The sequence below is a fragment of the Eumetopias jubatus genome, unplaced genomic scaffold, assembly GCF_037043125.1.
Source record: "Eumetopias jubatus isolate StellerSeaLion01/CBP00866 unplaced genomic scaffold, mEumJub1_p1.0 scaffold_7, whole genome shotgun sequence".
Taxonomy (NCBI): Eukaryota; Metazoa; Chordata; class Mammalia; order Carnivora; family Otariidae; genus Eumetopias; species Eumetopias jubatus.
Genome location: NW_028274813.1, coordinates 92535933 through 92556758, shown reverse-complemented (window position 1 = coordinate 92556758; position 20826 = coordinate 92535933). Strand labels below are relative to the sequence as shown.

Below are 20826 nucleotides of genomic sequence, written 5' to 3'. Positions count from 1 at the left end.
AGATGTCTGTATCAGCATGAGTTGAGAGAGCTTTAAATTGTGAAATCACATCAACTATGGAAGTTAGCATTTTAGCTTTTACAAAACATTAAGAAATGTAACATTTGGGGCGCCTGGATGTTTCAGTTGTTAAGCGTCTGCCTTGGGCTCAGGTCATGATCCCAGGGTCCCGGGATCAAGCCCCGCATCTCCCTCTTCCACTCCCCCTGCTTGTATTCCCTGTCTCACTGTGTCTCTCTCTGTCAAATAAATAAATAAAATCTTAAAAAAAAAGAAATGTAACATTTTCTTTCTTTTTTTTTTTAAAGATTTTATTTATTTATTTGACAGACACAGCGAGAGAGGGAACACAAGCAGGGGGAGTGGGAGAGGGAGAAGCAGGCTTCCCGCCGAGCAGGGAGCCCGATGCAGGGCTCGATCCCAGGACCCTGGGATCATGACCTGAGCCGAAGGCAGACGCTTAACAACTGAGCCACCCAGGCGCCCTGTAACATTTGATTTTCAAGGAAAAGGTCACATCTATTTGAATATTCTGCCTTCTTTTTTGTTTCGTATGGGTGACAGTTTTATTACTACCTGGGTTCTAATACCTTTTCCATACCTTACTGTGTGACATTAGGCAGTTCACTTAACCTCTCTGTGTCTCCGTTGCTGCCTATGTAAAATGGGGATAATCCTCATGGATTGTGGATGTAATAAGATAAATAAAAGGCACTTAGACTGGTGCCTGGTACACGGAAGTAATCAGTAAAATTGCTAGTTGCTATTATTATTTTTATTACTGGAGTACAAATGGTTGTCTCTCAGAGCATATATTATAAGCTACTGGAGATTGTGGAATAGAGCCAACTTTTCTCATCTCCATGGTTACCATCAGCCATGTAAGAGCAGGGAAGCATTAATTGTTGGTTAATTGGTTGTAATTCTTTTATCAAATAGTTAATAGAATATTTTATTTGCCATTTAGGTTGCCAAAGCATCTTTTCAGAGGAACAATGATGCCTTGGATGCTGCATTATTCTACCTTTCAATGAAGAAGAAAGCAGTAGTGTGGGGTCTGTTTAGGTAAATTGCCTCAACAATGAACGTGAATTTAGTGGAATGAAGATTGTACTGCAAATCTTCTGATGCTAATGCTTTTGAAAGCACTTAGATATATGAGTGTGATCAGATTAGCTTACTTTTTTGTATCTTGGTTCCTTTATCTGCAAAAAATGGGTATAATATTGGTTCAACTTAACCTAAAGGGTGGGATGTTGTTAAAAAAGCTGATAAAAGCACTTTGAAAAGTAAACAATGTGTCCTGTTTATGTATATACAGGGACTTTGAGCTTTCCTTATTAGAAGTGAAGAGAAGCTTGATAACAAATACCTATCACTGAAGTTATTATTTCAGATGGATGTTTGAGGTTATTTTCAGATATTCTGCAAAGGGTTCACAATATTTTAGATTTCCCTTAACCGCTGATACTTGTGTTCTGGTTCCCAGGTCACAGCATGATGAAAAGATGACAACATTTTTCAGCCACAACTTTAATGAAGATAGATGGCGTAAAGCCGCTTTGAAAAATGCTTTCTCTTTACTTGGAAAACAACGCTTTGAACAATCTGCTGCTTTTTTCCTGTTAGCTGGTTCATTGAAAGATGCCATAGAGGTACAAGAAAATATGCTGTGAGATACTTGTAGGAGATTGAAAACCTGAAAATGTAGAGTAGACTGTAATTTTCTTTGTTTTTTTTTTTCAGTTTGTAATACTGAAATTTATTTTATTACTTGCATTATAAATTAAATTTTTTTAAATCAGAAAACTTGTGTGCAGTAGATTAGGTTACAGATTTGTAAAGTTCATTACAACATAATTCTACATACTGAATTGCCTTTTTTTTTATGTTCAGTTAGACTGTAATTTTCTGTCCTATGTTTGTAAGGACAGAGAATAACTACAGAGGTCACTGAACTTAAATAGTGGTGTGGTGATAAATGAAATTATAAATCTTCAGGTGTGAAACATAAACCAAAAATTTTATATAGGGAATATTGCATTTCAGGTATATTATCAAAAAATGGCTTATGAGTATTTTCTTCCTAGCCATCTTATGATTCTGAACTGTTTGCAGTGTGTATAGGTCACAACCTCCTTCTCTGGAGTAGACAGCTACTTTAAGTTCTTTTTTTCTAAATGAAATTCATAGATAAGGAACTGAAATTGCCATTTGTATTGTTTTGTAATATAGTTGTCTTAGGTATTGGAAAATGAATGAAGAGGTAAAACTTTGCATTTTTTGATATATACACCTGGCAGCTGATTAAGAGAGAAATTATGGGAACACCTGGGTGGCTAAGTCGGTTGAGCATCCAACTCTTGATTTAGGTTGAGGTCATGATCTCAGGTCCTGAGATGGAGCCCTGCGTTAGGCTCCGTGCTCAACAGAGAGTTGGCTTGAGATTCTCTCTCTCCTTCTCCCTCTGACACCCCACTCCTGCTTGCTTGTTCTCTCTCATAAATAAATCTTTAAAAAAAGAGAAATTATGAATGTTACTGTTTGTTTATGAGATCTTCCTCCTTGATACTTATTATCATGAACAGTCCAAACCAGTGAAGGAATAATAGAAATAATTGGAAATAATACATTTTAGAAGAAATAGGAAATATCCAACAAAAAGAAATTCTCTACATTTAGAATTAGTCATATTTTCAAAATTATCTCTGGTGTATGATTTTTTAAAATAAATATTTGGGTGCCTGGGTGGCTCAGTCGTTGAGTGTCTGCCTTCGGCTCAGGTCATGATCCCAGAGTCGTGGGATCGAGTCCCTCATCGGGCTCCCTGCTCAGCGGGGAGCCTGCTTCTCCCTCTGCCCCTCTCTCTCTGTCTCTTATGAATAAATAAATAAAATCTTTAAAAAAATAAAATAACAAATATTTATGATTTTGAAATGGGAAGTTTAACCTAGAAGATAATCAGGAGAAGAAGAAAAATGTTGATTGAGAGATGCTTTTATTGCCTGAATGACCTCAAATTCTCTATATGAGTAATTACATTAGAATATAAACTTAGAGTAAAAATAGAATATGTGGCTTTATTTCGTACGTTATTTATTTAATTAGAAGGTTCTTTTAAAATAGTAATAGTTTATGTGGAAATTTATTTGGGAATTAAGAGGAACTGAATATACAAATTCAAATGTCATAAGTATATTTAATTTAAAATGAATATTATTAATTTAAATTGACCTAAGTCTGAGGTGATGTTGATATTTGTCCTATGCTTATTTTATAAATGATCTTTCTGGGCCAGAAGCTGCTAAGTTCTAGTTTCTTATTCTTCTTGCTATTCCTTAATCTTCTATCAAGCAGTCATTTGCTTGACTTACTGTCTCAACCTCTGGATGCCCTCACCACTATGAGAATATAAATGGTAGATTTTAGGGTATCAGTGGAATATTTCATATCTCTAAGTAATTATCATTAAATAAGTATTTCTTAATATTTATAGGTATGTCTTGAAAAAATGGAAGATATTCAGCTAGCCATGGTTATTGCCCGTTTATATGAATCTGAATTTGAGACTTCATCCACTTATATATCCATCCTAAATCAGAAGATTCTGGGTTGCCAAAAGGATGGCTCAGGATTTGATTGCAAAAGATTACATCCTGATCCTTTCCTACGTAGTCTTGCCTATTGGGTAATGAAAGATTATACCCGAGCTTTGGACACGTTATTGGAACAAACACCAAAGGAGGATGATGAACATCAAGGTAGGACATTTGTGGGTTTCTCTCTCTTTTTCTTAAGATTTTATTTTTAAGTAATTTCTACACCCAGGGTAGGGCTCAAATGTACAAAAAGAGTCATACGCTCCACCAGCTGAGCCAGCTAAGTGCCCCTCTTTTTCTTTTTTAAAAGAAGGCTGTTAGCCCGGTGATGGGTATTAAGGAGGGCACATACTGCATGGAGCACTGGTGTTATGTGAAAACAATGAATAGTGGATCACTACATCAAAAACTAATGATATATTATATGGTGACTAACATAACCTAATAAAATAAAATTAAAAAAAGGCTGTTTTTGAACTTATGTTTATTTAGGAAAAAATACAAAACAAAAACCAATTATATTAAACTGAAGCATACATAACGTTTATACATTGTATAACTCTTTCCATATAATAACACAGCCAGTGTTTTTTTGTTTTGTTTTTTAAGTAAGAATTTTGGCTGTTGCACACACTGGTTTAGTGCATGGGCCTTTATTCTTGTGTGATAAGCTTTCTTTACTTCTAGTTATCCCAGATAATTCAGATTTTTTAAAAGGGTCTGGAGGGCATTTTTTAATAAGCACTCTTTGCCATAATTTTTAGAAAATGGAACATTCTAAGTGTTTGTCAATAGAATAGTTAAATGAATTATAGTATATCCATACTACAGAAATAGTGTGCCATTAGAAAATGGGGTAGATCAGTGTGTTAATATGTACTGTATTATGAAGTGAAACAAGATACAGAACAGTGTGATTCTTGTTGCATTTTATTTACATATGCATGTCACAAACGTGTGCGTTTACCTACTGGGTCTAGTCTCTTTCTTCCTCTCCCTTTGTTGTTTTCTGGAACAAATCAAAAGAAACAATACAGGGGCGCTTGGGTGGCTGTCAGTTAAGTCTCCAACTCTTGATTTTGGCTCAGATTGTGACCTCAGGGTTGAGGGATCAAACCCCGTGCTGGGCTCAGTGCTGAGTGTGGAGACTGCTTAACATTCTCTGCCTCTCCCCACCCCCCCACTCATGTCTTTCTCATTCTCTCAAAACATAAATAAATAAATAAAGAAAGAAAGAAACTGAAGACTGGTTACTGGTTACCTTTGGGGAATAGGTGTGGGGTGATCCAAGCTTTTACTTTGCATTTTGTCCTTGCTATAGTTGTAATTGGGTGATGAGTATTAACACTTGGAGGGCACTTGTGATAAGCACTGTGTGTTATATGTAAGTGATGAATCACTGAATTCTATTCCTGAAACCAATATTACCCTATATGTTAACTAGAATTTAAATAAAAACTTGAAAAAAAATTTTTGTTACATATTATTTTTAAATGTAAAAAAACTTACATGGGTAAAGAGATTAAGGACCCATTTTTACATTCTTTATAAAGAAGAAATATTTTAATAAATAATGTTAAAAATTTTAAAGGAAAGGAAATAAAACCTTTAGAAGGAAAATAAGTATCTGAGTTTCCCAGGTGATTTTAATAAAATGTGCACATTTTTATAGAAGGAAGGTTCTTTTTATTTCTTAATGTTTTCTAGGTTAATTTTTAAAAACTTGTGGAAACTGCAAATATATATAAAATGTGAATAATATACTGAAAGTTTCTGAATCCATCACCTGGTGGCTTCAGTAGTTATCAACTTAAACCAACTTTGTGTCATATATACACCATTCTTTTTACCTCTTCCCATTCTCAACATAGATTTATTTTGAAGCACATTCCAGCATATCATTTCTTTTGTAAATATTTCGAAATGAATCTCCAAAAAGTAGGGACTCTAAACACAACAGATATGACTGTAACAAAATTGGATTAGTAATCATGCAATGGGCAGTGTTCAGATTTTCCTGGTTGTGTCATAAAATCTTATGCAGTTAATTTGTTTGAGTCAAGATTCAGATGAAGCATATATGTTATGATTTGTTGAGGTGCCTCTTTTGTCTACTTTATTTTTTTAAAGATTTTATTGATTTATTTGAGAGAAAGAGTATAAGCAGGGGGGAGGGGTAGAAGGAGAAACAGACTCAATCCCAGGTCCCTGAGATCATGATCTTCACCGATGGGGCCAGCCAGGTGCCCTGTTTTGGCTACTTTAACCCACAGTTTTTCCTTCTTCCTTTTTCTTGTCCCTTGTAATATATTTGTTAAAGAAGTCAGATTGTTTACTTTGTGGTTTCTCACTTTTTAGAATTTGTTGGTTTTGTCCCTTTTATGTCACTTCATGTGTTTTTCCCCCAGGTTCTCTATATTTCCTATAAATTGGCAATTAAGATTCTAGATGCTTTTATTGGATTTTTGGCAGAAATATTTTATGGTAGCGTGGAGTACTTCTATCAGGGAATGCGTATTGTTTTCTTGTTTTGCTTTTGTTGTATTAATAGCCATCAGTGATAACTGCAAAATCCTTTATTTCATTAGTTTGTAAAATGATGATACTCTAATTGTGTCATTTTATTCTTCCTTTATGAGTTGGAATACTTTTCTAGAAGTACATCTCCCTTAGCTGTTTGATTACTCTGAAATCCAGTAGTATACATAGTGAAGGGAACATAAATGTTTGATTCTTTCTCTTTACCAGTTTTCAAAATAGTAGTTTGGTTCGCTAACATACTACAAAGGCAACTAATTGGCTTTTATATTTATTTGAGTTACTTGAACTCACAAATATAGGTAGATTTGTGTTTGAATCCATTGTAGTTTATTATGGATGTTCAGATTATCTCATTTTTAACCAGTGGGAGCCTCTACAAGTTCTTGAATCTTTTTGATATTATTCCTTGATAGCTTTGCTTTCTGTTATGACATGATGATTCAGGCTCCTTTTGTACATTTCATGTCCCAGGCCTGGAAACAGGTTCCTTTTAATGGGGAATAATAGAGACTACAGCCTGGGCATAGGGATCCTCATTTGCTATTGGTTTGGCCATTGGTTCCTTTTAATGGGGAATAATAGAGACTACAGCCTGGGCATAGGGATCCTTATTTGCTATTGGTTTGGCCATTGTGTCTAGGCTGTTTTAATGAATGGAGCTAGGATATTTTTTTTTTACCTGAGAATTCATGAATTCACACTGAAATTTTTAATTCAATATAGATTACAGATTTCTTTTTAGATTTCATATTTGTGTCTTATAATGAAAAGGTTGAATTCTTATAGCCTTAACAAATTTGTTATTTTATATGTAATGATAGCTTCAGAATAATGATGCAAAAATTTTTCATAGCAACATGATTAGTGAGAACAGTTTAAGCTTTTTTGGGGGGGAGTAGTTATTTTTGTTTTTATGTATATCCCAGTAAGGGTGTGCAGCCAGATTACTTATTTTAAAGTCACTTTATAGTTCCTTTTTGTGTGGTTATGCTACCAGCTTGACATACAGAATCACTTATTTAATTTTGCTGTTGCTTTTTTTTCAAATATAATTTTTCTTTTAAAATTATATAAAATGTGGGGTGCCTGGGTGGCTCAGTCATTGGGCATCTGCCTTCAGCTCGGGTCATGATCCTGGGGTCCTGGGATCGAGCCCCGCATCAGGCTCCCTGCTTGTGTTCCCTCTCTTGCTGTCTCTCTCTATCAAATAAATAAATAAAATCTTTAAAAAATTATATAAAATGTTGACATGGCTTTGAAATAAAATATATCAAACCAAGGTATTTTCAGAGAGATCTAGCTTGTTTCCTGACCTCGCCATTCCTATTCTTCCCTCCCTTTTTAGGGAACCAATTAAACATTTTTTGGGTGTTTTCTTTCCATTTAAAAAATAGAAGCAATATTAAAAATAAATATGTAAATATTTAAGTATCCTTTATTTTGAGGAAATGTGGACATATTTATTCTTTTGTAATGTAAGTGCAAATTAACATAATGCTTTGTGATTGTATGTTTTACTTCTATAGTTACCATCAAATCTTGTAACCCAGTGGTGTTTAGTTTCTACAACTACCTTCGAACTCATCCTTTGCTTATTCGAAGAAACCTTTCCTCCCCTGAAGGAACTTTGGCGACCTTAGGTCTCAAAACTGAAAAAAACTTTGTTGATAAAATTAACCTTATAGAAAGAAAATTATTCTTTACCACCGCAAATGCTCATTTTAAAGTTGGATGCCCTGTTCTAGCTTTGGAGGTACTCTCCAAAATTCCAAAAGTTACCAAAATATCTGCCTTACCTTCAAAAAAAGGTCAGCCTGACTTGATTCCTAAAACGATGGATGATGTACCTTCAAAATCAAAGACTGTGAGTGATGACAATGGAAGTTCTGGCATTGATTGGTCTAATGTCACTTCCTCACAGTTTGACTGGAGCCAGCCGATAGTAAAAGTTGATGAGGAGCCTCTTAATCTTGATTGGGGTGAAGAGCATGATAGTGCCTTAGAGGAAGAGGAAGAAGAAGATGCTGTTGGTTTAATAATGAAAAGTACAGTTGCCAGGGAGACAGACAGACAAGATCAGAAAGCCTCAGACCCTAATGTATTATTGACTCTTCAGGAAGAGGACTCTCTGGAAGGTGAAACTGAAGTTGATGTGATTGCTGAGCAACTAAAATTCAGAGCTTGTTTAAAGATCCTTATGACTGAGCTAAGAACACTCGCTACAGGTTATGAAGTAGATGGTGGAAAACTCCGATTTCAGCTCTATAACTGGCTTGAAAAGGAAATTGCTGCCTTGCATGAGATATGTAACCATGAATCAGTTATTAAAGAATATGCCAGTAAAACACATCCCAAGGCAGAGAGTGATCTTCTGGACCAGGAAGAAGTGATGGACAAACCAGATATAGGTTCCTATGAGCGCCACCAAATAGAAAGACGGAGATTGCAGGCAAAACGAGAACATGCAGAAAGACGAAAATTGTGGTTACAGAAAAACCAAGATCTCCTGAGAGTGTTTCTTAGTTACTGTAGCCTTCATGGGGCCCAGGGTGGTGGTCTGGCCTCCGTAAGGATGGAACTCAAATTTTTGCTACAAGAATCACAGCAGGTATGAATTTCACTCTTGTTTTCAATCTTAGTTATTTTAATAATTTTAATAGCTCTTTTTACTAGTAAACCTAAGTATGTCCAGCTCCTCTGTTCTTGGGGGGCAGATATTTATGCTCTGCAGGGGTCTGTGGAGATCAGAGCTTTAGTGATTATGAGTAGGCTTAACAGCTTGAGAGCACAGCTGTGTCCTGCTCATCTTTGTATCTTCTGCATCTCGCAGAGCAACTGGTACATGTTGGGTGCTCAATATATTTTCGTGGAATGAGTGAATAAATACATACTGCTTTTATTCAGTTGTCACCAGTATTTTTATGATGTAACTACTAATTGATTTTTTTCCCTCCATTTTAACTACTCTGAAAAAAAAATCCACTGTAACCCACAGGAGACTACAGTGAAGCAGCTCCAGTCTCCACTTCCATTGCCCACCACTCTACCTCTGCTTTCAGCAAGTATCGCTTCAACAAAAACAGTCATAGCTAACCCTGTACTATACCTAAACAATCACATCCATGATATACTTTACACTATTGTTCAGATGAAAACACCACCTCATCCCGGTGTTGGAGATGTGAAGGTAATGTAAAGTTTATGATCAGTTGATATCATGTGCACATTGAGAAGGTAAATATGTTAAACTCGTCTTCTGGTTTGAACTTGGAGGAAATATTTCAAAGTGCTCTTCATGTGCTACGTCCCCAATCCTGATCAGTGGAAGACTCTTTTTGGAAAAGTAATTTGAGACAGGCAAATACTCTTTTGATTATAAAATTTTCTAGACCGTATTCTTGCCTTTTGGTATTCCTTTAAATCCCCCATTCCCCTTAAATGAACCATTAATTTAGAAATGTTTGACTGTATGCCAGGATATTATGAGAATATAAGCTCAGGGAGTATCTTTGAGAGAACCATGACTGATCAGAAATATCCCAGAGAAAGTATCCTCACTACTATTTCCTTGATCATTGTGTGTGTTGGAGGCTCTGCAGTATTAGAGGCAATCAGGGTTTTGACAGACTTACTACCTCCAAATGAAACCCCATATCCTGTGCTGAAAACTCAAGAACAGGTAGATCCCAAGAAAACACTAAGAAGCTTGGCAGGATTTGGAATTGACCAGACTACCTCTGTGCTAGCCTGTGTGTATTCGTGCTACACTTTTCCCGTTCTGGTGGCTGATGTCATTTCGGGTCCCCAACATTTTTTGTTTTTTATTTCTTTTGTTTAAAAGGCACATTTGACCTCTGGTAGTGCATTCTTCTGAAGGACCCATGATTTACTGGTTACATCAGCCTATTAGAGACTTCGAATCCATAGCATGAATTAATCTGTATTAGTGTTGTAGCAGAGATTACTTAAGTTATTTGTTAGGTGAATATGGACACTTAGAAAAGGCATTAAATGCATATAAATTCCAAGTAAACATTTCCAGTTCCTAGAAATTTGGATAAGGCTTTCAAAGAGGATGAAAGTATTTCTAAGTTCCCATAAAATTTAAGATTTTATGAGTCTGAAAATGTTGATTCAGTATGGTTTTTTTTAGGATGTAGTTTTTATATTGATGATTTTTAAACTTTCCAAATTTAAAATTCTAAGAGTATGCACTACTCATAAGTACTAAGTAAACTACTTGTTTTCTGAAAAATCAGCCATTTCACACAGTGATTGATATAGCTAAACATTTAATACATTCTTATTGATAAGATCAATTGTTTATTTTCATCAAGGGAAATTTTGTAAGGCAGTTTAAAAGCTCGGAAAATTGTATACTTATTTTGGTTCTGGTTTTTTGGAATATGAATCTTTAACCATTAGCAAGTAGAATAGTCCCAGTAATAGATGAACATTAGCACTTTGCTCAGGCTCACAGTAAGTAAATATTTAATAAAGATGTGTCTGAATCAGTTAGCTGTGTTGTGGACATGCATATTAAGTTGGATGAGAAGTTTTAAAGTAGAGTTAGTAGTCTCAGGATCCAGTCTTGTTTATGATAGTGCTCGTTTGCTGGGTATTTTCTAATATGTAAGGTATTACTGTTGTATAGAAATGTTAGTATGAAATGTAACTGGCTGTTTTGGTTATAGGTGCACACACTTCATTCACTTGCAGCATCGCTTTCTGCATCAATTTACCAGGCATTGTGCGACAGTCATAGCTACAGGTAAAAAAAAAAAAAAAAAAAAAAAATGCTATTAATACAGCAAAACATTCAGCTGTTTCAGAGTTATATCAAAGTTCTGTTTCCTAGGGACGGAAGAATCCTCAAACGGGACTGCCGTGTATACTCTAATAGATGAGAGAGAATGAGAAATACAATAGCTTTGTTTAATTTAGCTGTCACCTAGTAACAACAGAGGCATATAGAACATGATACATAGTAAAGGGAAATTACCATCATCACTGTCTTTTTTGATTTTAAAAGAATTTTTCACTCTTCAAAATAACTTATAATATGAAGTTTTCTCATTTTTTCCCCCATAAGAACCATTTCTTTTATAATTGGATTAGCTCCTATTTGTTTAACTGGTTTTCAGTTGAATGAGGAAATACTTAAAAAGTCAAAAAGTATATTTCTTACATAGAATTATTGAAATCAGTTTTACTTACCCACTTACATATAATAGAAAAGTCTTTGGAAGTGATATCAATGAGAGGTAATGGTTTAAATTTTCCTAAAGTCAAATCACCTTTATCAGTATATACTGTGCATTTTAATGATGAGAACAATGTAAGTAGTAAGAAATTGAATCACTTGGAAAGATGACCCAGATTTAAATGAATTATATTATATTAATAAATGAAAAGTTTGTAATATAAAGTCACATTAAATTTATACTAAACATGTTTATATTTTTTTCTTATAAATTCAGCAGCTTTTGTTTTTGTTTTTTTAAAGATTTTACTTATTAGAGAGAGCACATGAGACGGGAGAGGGTCAGAGGGAGAAGCAGACTCCCTGCTGAGCAAGGAGCCCAATGCGGTACTCGATCCTGGGACTCCAGGATCATGACCTGAGTCAAAGGCAGTCGCTTAACCAGCTGAGCCACCCAGGCACCCTCAGCAGCTTTTTGTGAAAAGACTTGATACTGCAAAAGGAATTACTCCCTTAAAATGGCCTGTGCTCTGCTTTTAGTCCAGTGAGGCCCCCTCTAAGTAACTACAAAGACTTGGACATGTAAATAAGGAAAAAAGAATTTATTTAATTGACTGTGATCATCTTAATGATCAAAGACAACTTGTTTGATATCAGTCACTGGTTAAAAAGGCACCAAATAAATATTTTAAAATGTGTATTTTTCTCATCCCTAGGTCACTGTTGACCCTTAAGGGAGTTAGCTTTACTTTCTGCTTTTATATTTTCCCCAGCTCCAAAAGATGAGGGAAATAAATATTGAGGCACATTTGGCTTTAGGATTAGATACTTCTAAGGTATGATTTTCCAGATTTTAGTTCATATTTTAATTCAAGGTTAAGCTCACACAACTTTGCAGAGCTAAGAAATTCAAGAAAATAGTACCCTGAAACTTTCTAATATAGTCTAGTGCCAACAGTAGTCTTCTTACTCTCAAATTTTTTTAAATAAAAATTGGTGAGTTTAGAAAAGATTTTAAATTATTAAATGGCATCTAAAAAAGATTTTAAAAAGACTAAATGTCATATTCCTGAAACCAGTATTAAAATATATGTTAACTAGCTAGAATTTTTTCTTTTCTTCTTCTTTTTTTTTAAAGTAATCTCTATGCCCAACATGTGGGGCTCGAACTCATGACCCACGAGATCAAGAGTCAGTGTTCTCCCAACTGAGCCAGCCAGGAGCCCCTTAACTAACTAGAATTCAAATAAAAACTTGAAACATGAAAAAAAAATGACTAAATGTCATGATAATCATCTAAAAGAAATATATGTAAAGTGCAATTGCTTTTTACCTCTGTTAGGATGCTAAATAACTGAACCTTATTTGTATTAGCAGTCAAACAGAAGGAAACCAGTTTACAGGAATGGCTTATCAAGGACTTCTTTTAAGTGATCGCCGAAGACTGAGGACAGAAAGTATTGAAGAACATGCAACACCAAATTCTTCTCCTGCTCAGTGGCCTGGTGAGAATTTTAAGTGTTTTTGTTTGTTTGTTTTATTTTTTAAAATCTTCTATTTGGCAATTCCATTTTAAAAAGTTACTGGTTTCCTGATTGTTCTTTGTGGATTTGGTGAATGGTTTTTTATTTGTTTGTTTTTGATGATGTTTTCTGCCATGGATTAGGAATTCTTAAGTACTGTAATGTTGTCTGAAGACTCAGAAAGTTAAGGCTTCAAAACCCAGCTGTGTTGACCAGCATAAAAAAACAAGGTTTAACATCTTTCATAAGGGTGAGGACATCGTCTTCCTTATCCTTAGAAATCCCAAATTAGAGAGCAGTATCACAGAGATATTTTCTCAGATGTATCAGAGAGACTACAGTTATTCTCGAGTGTAAATTTGTATGTTGGGACAAGAGTGATCATTCTGTGGCACTTCTGTCATTCTGTCTGTCAGCCCTCCTCCTTCCCTGGTGAGCTCTCTTTCTCATTCTCCACATCAGTTATTTCACACCTTCTCCACTCTCTTCATAGCTTTTGCTGGTCTGCTGTGTCATTTAGTTTTTACTCTGCTTAATTTATAACCCTGACTTTACACATTAATGATTGTTGTGAAGAGTGGCAGTAGAAAAAAGTGACAAACTCAAAGTGTATATTTAAAATTCACTTATGCATAAGTTTCTGGAAACATTGTCTTCATTTTAATTTTTTTTAAGATTTTATTCATTTCTTTGAGATAGAGTGAGAGAGAGAGCGCATGAGTGGGGCAAGGGAGAAGGAGAAGCAGGCTTCCCACTGAGCAGGGAGCCCCACATGGGGCTCGATCCCAGGACCCTGGGATCATGACCTGAGCCGAAGGCAGACGCTTAACTGACTGAGCCACCCAGGCGCCCCTTCATTTTAATTTTTTATTGAAATAAATGAGGCTTACAAAAAGTTGCAAAAACATACAAAGAATTTTTGTATAGCCTTCACCCACATTCTCCACATTTTAGCATTTTGGCATACCTGCTTTACCATTCATGCTTCTCTCTCTTTCTCTCCCCCATTGTGTGTGTGTGTACATACGTATTTTTTCTGAAGTATTTGAGAGTAAGTTGCAGATATGATACCCTTTTACATCTAAATATATCAATGTGTCTTTCCTAAAAACAGACATTCTCTTACATAACCATAGCACAGTTTTCAAACTCGGCATCTTAACATTGATACAATATTGTTCTTCTAACCTGTAGATCTTTGAGAAATTTCACCAGTTGGTCCCACTCATGTCTTCCATGTAACATTTAGTTGTAACGTCCCATGAATCTCCTCTGATATGAACTAGTTCTTCATTCCCTTTTTTTTTTTGTCTTTCATGATTGACAATTTTGAAGAGTACTAGTCAGTTATTTTTTAGAATGTCCTTCACTGTGGGTTTTCTTGACTTTTTTTAAATATTAGACTCAGGTTATGTATTTTTGGCAAGGATACTACAAAAGAGATAGTGTGCCCTTAGTGCAGAATATCAAGAGGCACATGATATTGACTGGTTCCATTACTGGTGCTGTTAACTTTGACCACTTGTTAAGGTAGTTTTTGCCAGATTTCTCATTTGTTAAGCAGTTTTTTTTTTCTTTGCAATTAATAAGTTTCTTTTGAAGAGATATGTAAAATATTATACTCTTACCCACTAATTTTAGCATCCAGTGATGATTCTTGTCTGAATCAGATATTACTGTGGGGATTACTGGATGGTAATTTTTTTCCTGATTTTCTATCATTCCTTCTACTTTTAGTTGAAATTGAATTGAAATGAGGAAGAGCTTTCCTTTCTCTCCTTTTTATTTATTTATTCACTCATTTATTAGTACAAACCAGTGGGTCTTATTTCATTCCATAGGCTAGAATCCATTTCTGTCATTTATTTTGTTGCTCAGATTATGGGTATGATATATTTTATAATATAGATACATAATTTTGGTTAAGTTACAAATTTGGATTTTTTTCTTCTGGAGCTTTCTGCTGATATACTTCTTATTATATACCCTAACAGGTGTGAGCTCACTTATTAATCTCTTGAGTTCAGCTCAAGATGAAGATCAGCCAAAATTGAACATTTTGTTGTGCGAAGCTGTTGTTGCTGTTTACTTAAGTTTATTGATACATGCTCTAGCTACAAATTCCTCCAATGAATTGTTTCGACTTGCAGCCCACCCATTAAATAATCGAATGTGGGCTGCTATTTTTGGAGGGGGAGTGAAACTTGTTGTGAAACCTCAAAGGCAATCAGAAAATATTTCAGGTAAGATAAATTTGATACCAATAATATATGTAAATGTAAATAATTTCCAATGTTAAAGACTTTTTAATGTTTTAATAATTTTTATTTTGAAATTCAGTGATGTTTAAAATATCACTCTGGTTAGGATAGTAAATAAACTCATGTTTGGATAAAAAATATAGTTTCAGTTCAGCAGTTTTTGATAAACCAGGAAAAATTTGAGAAGGATAAGAAAGAAATAGAGGACAGGTGAAGGTAAGTGAGGAGAATGTTAAGGAATGGAGAGGGAAAAGGATAGTTTTTAGAGAAGGAAGGTTTAAATCATCTTCATAGAATATACCAGCAATTGGCTTTAGATTAAGTTCATGGTCATGTGCAAGATAGCCTTTCCAGTCATGCTTATAGTTTTTGAAATTCCATTTTCTGTCTTTTTTTTTTTCTTCCCTTATATACTAGAATGTGTTTTTCATTCCACTTGTTAAGATGGTAGGATATGGTGCGGTGTAGACTGATGCCATAGGAAAGGTTTCCATCTTGGTGCTGAAACATCTTAATTATCTTAATTTACCCTTAGAAATTATCTTATTACAGATGAGAAATCAGTGGCACAGAGAGTTTAAATGGCACTGGTTCTAATCTGTGTCCTTACTGCCCAAGGTTGAATTATTTTTTTTTAAAGATATTTATTTATTTATTTGTTAGAGCACATGTGCAAGTGGAGGGAGGGACAGCGGGGGAGGGAGAATCTTGAGCAGACTCCCTGCTGAGCGTGGGGCCCAGTGGAGGGCTGGATCTCATGACTGAGCTGAAATCAAGAGTTGGATGTTTAACCGACTGAGCCACCTGGGGGCCCCTGCCCAAGGTCGAATTAAATGTAAGTCTGTAAGTCAAGGTAGTGAAGGAGATCTTACCCACTTTCATTGCTTTCACTCTCACTATTTGCAGGTGACTCTTCATCTTTATCTAGTTCCTGTCTTGTTGTAGTCCACCTTAAGTTTGAAAGTTTTCCCCTTAAGTCACCTCTTTCTCTTCCTGAATTTTCTATTATTTTTTCATGGTAATTCATTTATCAAGTCATCCATGCTTAAAACCTCTAAGTACACATTTGTGTTTGGATTCACTTAACACCTACTACATGCCAAGCAGTGTTCTAGGCTCTGGGGTGAATAACACAGACAAATCCCTTACCTTCATGAAGCTTATATCTAGTGGAGGTAAAGACACAGTGAACAAATTAACAAATAATATTTCAGTTATGATAACTATGATAAAAATAGAGTAGGTGGAGAGTGATGAAGGAAAGTGTATGGGAACAGTCTAGAGTGGTGATAAAACATGTTTCTGATGAGACTGTTTGATCAGAGTTCTGGACAAGTCAGGGATCATACCATGCATGTATTGGGCCAGACCCTTTCAAGCTGATGGTTAAGGGGAGTGTCAAGGTCATGAGGTAGGAATGAGTTTGGTATTTTCTAGGAACTGCAGAGGAGGCCAGAGTGGCTGTCTTGAGCTGGGGGAGTTTGGACAGAGATAGGGTAAGACAACAAGCTGGGGGTGAGGTCATTTAGGATTTCATGGATCATGGTAAAGACTTCAGTTGTTGTGTTAAAGAAAGATGGGAAATTTACTGGCAGGAGTGACCTAATCTGACTTAAGTTTTCACAGGGCCTACTCTAGCTGCTGTATGGAGAATAGACTGTGCAACAAGAATAAAAGAAGGGGGCTATTGCAATAGTCCACTTGAAAGATAATTATGGGTTACCATCAAGAATGAGTGGATATACAAAGTGTGGTATATACATAAATGGAGTGTTACTCAGCCATTAAAAAGGAACAAAGTACTGATACATGCTACAACCAGCATGAAGCTCAAAAATAAGCTAAGTGAAAGGAGCCAGACATCCCACTCATGGAGGAAGACTCTGCTTCTCCCTCTGCCCCTACCCCCCACTCATGCGTTTTCTCTCTCGCTGTCTCAGCTAAATAAAATCTTTTAGAATTATGATTTCCTGTAATGAGTTTTAAGAGAAGAGTGGGTTGACTTCTACTTTTCTGGCCTTCCCCTGTCCAGTTAGTTCCTAAATCCTTTTGCTGTTTGTTTTTCGTATTCCTCATATACGAAATTCCTCGAATACGAAATTCGTATTCCTCATATTCCTCAAGACTCTTCTCAGTCTTGACTACCCACTGTACTAGTTCGCCCTCCTGATGTGATCGTCCCCCATCTTCTGTCTCACTGACCGAGCAAACCGTACCTCACCCTGTGACTAGCTCAGGAAGTGAGAGTGCGGATCGTCCATAGGATAAGCTCCCAGCTTCACATCCAGAGCCCTGTCCTAGCCCAGTTCTGGACTGTTCTTGTTATTCCCCTCCCTACTGCCTGTCTGGCAAAAGTAGTTTACTCCTTGACCAGGGAAAAAAGAGAGACAAAATTGCAAGCTGCAAAATAAAATGTGTGCGTTTATTTGGAGTCTTTGGGATTGCAGTCTGGGAGACACAGAGTTGACCGAAATTGAAAGCATGCTCTGGAGAGACAAAGGAGGCTACAGTTTTTAAGGAGAAAAGAGGGAATTTACATACTCCTTGTTTTGAAGGAGATGTGGTTGGTACTGTTATAGTTACAGTTACCCTAATCTGTAACTAATCTAACTACAGTTACCCTAATCTGTACAGTTACCCCAATCACATTGGTTGCTATGACTAGTGCTAGGTGAAAAGTCCATGTATGTCCATTCTAAATGCAGCAGATGCCTTGGCTTTTAGTGGAGTTCAACAGCAGTTACGAGAATTGGAGACAGGAGACACATAAACCCCACTTCCTCAGTGTCCTCCTGGCTCCATTTTAAATAACTCTCTTAGCGATGCTTACTCCATTTTATTCTCTCTGTTATCATCCTCATTCATCCAAACCTTTAGTCACTGGTTTCTGTTGCCCCTTCTTTTCACATTGAGCTTCTGCCTTTTTTAAAGGCATGCTTTACATGCTACATCTTCCATGAATCTTTCTTGAACTGCTTAGCCAGAAATAATCACTCAAGCATTAATGAATATGCCATTTATTTGATGCATTGTACATAGAATTACTTTAATCCATATTCTGTGTAGCACACAGGCTGCTTCATCGCAAGGTATTCTTTGATGCTCTATCCTCATCTGCATCTCTGCCATGATTGCTGGAAAATGGATGCAGTAACTAAGAATGTTTAGAAGCACAGATAGAAGTAATTTAGGCTAAACTAAAACATGGCAAGAATAGGTTGAAAAGAAAAGTTAACTTGAACTCTTTGAATTAATAATGGGAAATAAATGCTGGTGTTTTTTTCCTCTTCTATCTTTATTCAGCACCTCCTGTTCCTTCTGAAGACATAGATAAACACCGTAGGAGATTTAACATGCGAATGCTAGTCCCCGGAAGACCTGTAAAAGATGCTACCCCACCACCAGTGCCTGCAGAGAGACCATCTTACAAAGAAAAATTTATTCCTCCTGAACTTAGTATGTGGGATTATTTTGTTGCAAAGGTAAGGGGTGTGAGGAGCACAAGCTTTGTATGTGTTCATTTTATTTATTCTTATGTATGCATCACATAGGAATGATGAGGCAGCCTCTGGGTTGAATAATTACAGTTTATTTTTATTTTTTTTAAAAGATTTTATTTGAGACAGAGCAGAGTGAGCAAGAGAACATGAGCGAGGGGGAGGGGCAGAGGGAGAAGCAGGCTCCCCACTGAGCAGGGAGCCCAATATGGGACTCGATCCCAGGACCCTGAGATCATGACCCGAGCCAAAGGCAGACGCTTAACGACTGAGCCACCCAGGTGCCCCCCCCACCCCAGGGAGATTTTTATTGCAATTAACTTAAAACCTGTAAATTAATTTGTAAAGAATTATAGTTTTACATGTTTCAGTCTCCTTATATAGCTTTAGAAGGATTTGTGATTTCCTTCACTATAGCTCTTTGACAAAAACGTTTTCATAAAGTTTTTCCTTCGTTATGTATGTTTTTCAGTGTGTCCTTTTTCTTTAGACTTTTCTCACTAGTTATGTTGATACATAACTTGGTTTTTAATATTTCTATGATGTACATTTTATTTTTTTTTTAAGTATAATTGACATAGGATGATCTGTTAGTTTCAGGTGTGCAACACAAGGATTCAGCAGTTGTATACATTATGTTGTGCTCACCACAATAAGTGTAGTCATCAGCTGTCACCAGACAACATTATTACAGTATTATTGACTATATTCCCTATGCTGTACTTTTCATCCCCATGAACTGTTTATTTTATAACTGGAAGTTTGTACCTCTTTATCCCTTTCACCTATTTTGCCCATCTCCCACTCCTCTGGCTACCACCAGTTTGTTCTCTGCATGATTCTGTTTCTGTTTTTTTTTTTGTTTTTTACTTTTATTTACTTTTTAAAAGATTTTTATGTATTTGAGAGAAAGAGAGAAAGCACATGAGCAGAGGGAGGGGCAGAGGGAGAAGGACCCTGGGATCATGACCTGAGCCGAAATTGGCGGCTCAACCGACTGAGCCACCCAGGCGCCCCAGTTTGTTTTTTAGATTCTACGTATAATTGAATCATATGGTATTTGTTTTCTCTGTCTGATTTGTTTCACTTAGCATAATGTCCTACAGGTCATCTATGTTGTCACAGATGGCAAGATCACATTCTTTTTTATGATTGAGTAATACTCCATTGTGTATTATCACATCTTCTTTATCCATTCATCTATCTGTGGACACTTGGGTTGCTTCCATAAGTTGGCTTTTGTAATTAATGCTGCAGAAATATTTCTGTTGTATCTAGCTATTCAGGTATTTTATGGAATTTGCCTAGTTTTCTTGACTTTTCTAGGTCTAGTATCACTTGTGAAAGGAAATTTTTACTTAGACACCACTTAAAATATTCAGTATTAAGTTAGGACAAAAAGAGCCCAATTATATATTTAAAAAATAACTTTTATCTTTTATTGCAGCCATTTCTCCCTTTGTCTGATAGTGGTGTTATATATGATTCTGATGAAAGCATTCATAGTGATGAAGAAGAAGATGATGCTTTTTTTTCAGATACACAAATACAAGAGCACCAAGATCCAAATTCTTATAGGTAAATAAGGATTTTCTCCTTCTTTTTTGTAAAAAAAAAATCCTGATGTTAGTAATTTTAAGTAATATTATGAATTTATACGAGAGCTGACTTCCATTTTCAGGTTAGTAATTCTGTACCTTTGAGGTAAATTTCTAGACAGTAGTGTATTTCTTTCACATCTAGTTTCAAAGAATAGCTTACATGTAGAGGGTAAACAAACATTTTTAGTGAGAAAAAATACATAATTTATTGATGTGCTATTAGAACTTTAACATATATTCATTGATATGCTATTAGATTCCACGTGACTATGTGGTAAATTTTTTCCATTAGTTAATTTTCAGATATTGTAAGTGTGACATACTGTTACATATTTTCTATTTTCAGAGTGTATACAAAGGTTCAGGTTGTTAGAAAAAAACAGCTTTTTTTCTGGGTTGGAGATTGGGTTAAGCAATTGACAGGAATCATTACTATGCTTCTCTCCTGATGTTATTTTCAGTGAAGGAGAATTTGTTTGTTTGTTTTCCTTGAACAGCTGGGCTCTTCTGCATTTGACAATGGTTAAGCTAGTACTTCACAATGTCAAGAATTTCTTTCCCATTGCTGGGTTGGAATTCTCTGGTAAGTAAGTAATGTTCT

General features: G+C 35.8%; 1 protein-coding gene across 3 annotated transcripts in view; it reads left to right on the top strand.

Annotated features, from left to right (window-relative positions):
- DMXL2 (Dmx like 2) overlaps window positions 1-20826 on the top strand; it is a 150860-nt gene that overhangs the window by 116193 nt on the left and 13841 nt on the right. For 2 of the 3 annotated variants that reach the window (XM_028100071.2, XM_088024791.1), the window contains exons 21-31: window positions 968-1065; window positions 1490-1655; window positions 3497-3761; window positions 7667-8748; window positions 9136-9327; window positions 10835-10911; window positions 12721-12848; window positions 14861-15109; window positions 18431-18609; window positions 20072-20202; window positions 20723-20808. In XM_028100071.2, the coding sequence (XP_027955872.2) occupies window positions 968-1065; window positions 1490-1655; window positions 3497-3761; window positions 7667-8748; window positions 9136-9327; window positions 10835-10911; window positions 12721-12848; window positions 14861-15109; window positions 18431-18609; window positions 20072-20202; window positions 20723-20808 (2653 nt within the window). Of the gene's footprint in view, window positions 1-967; window positions 1066-1489; window positions 1656-3496; window positions 3762-7666; window positions 8749-9135; window positions 9328-10834; window positions 10912-12717; window positions 12849-14860; window positions 15110-18430; window positions 18610-20071; window positions 20203-20722; window positions 20809-20826 lie in introns of all 3 variants that reach the window. The other variant, XM_028100070.2, reaches the window with a different exon arrangement.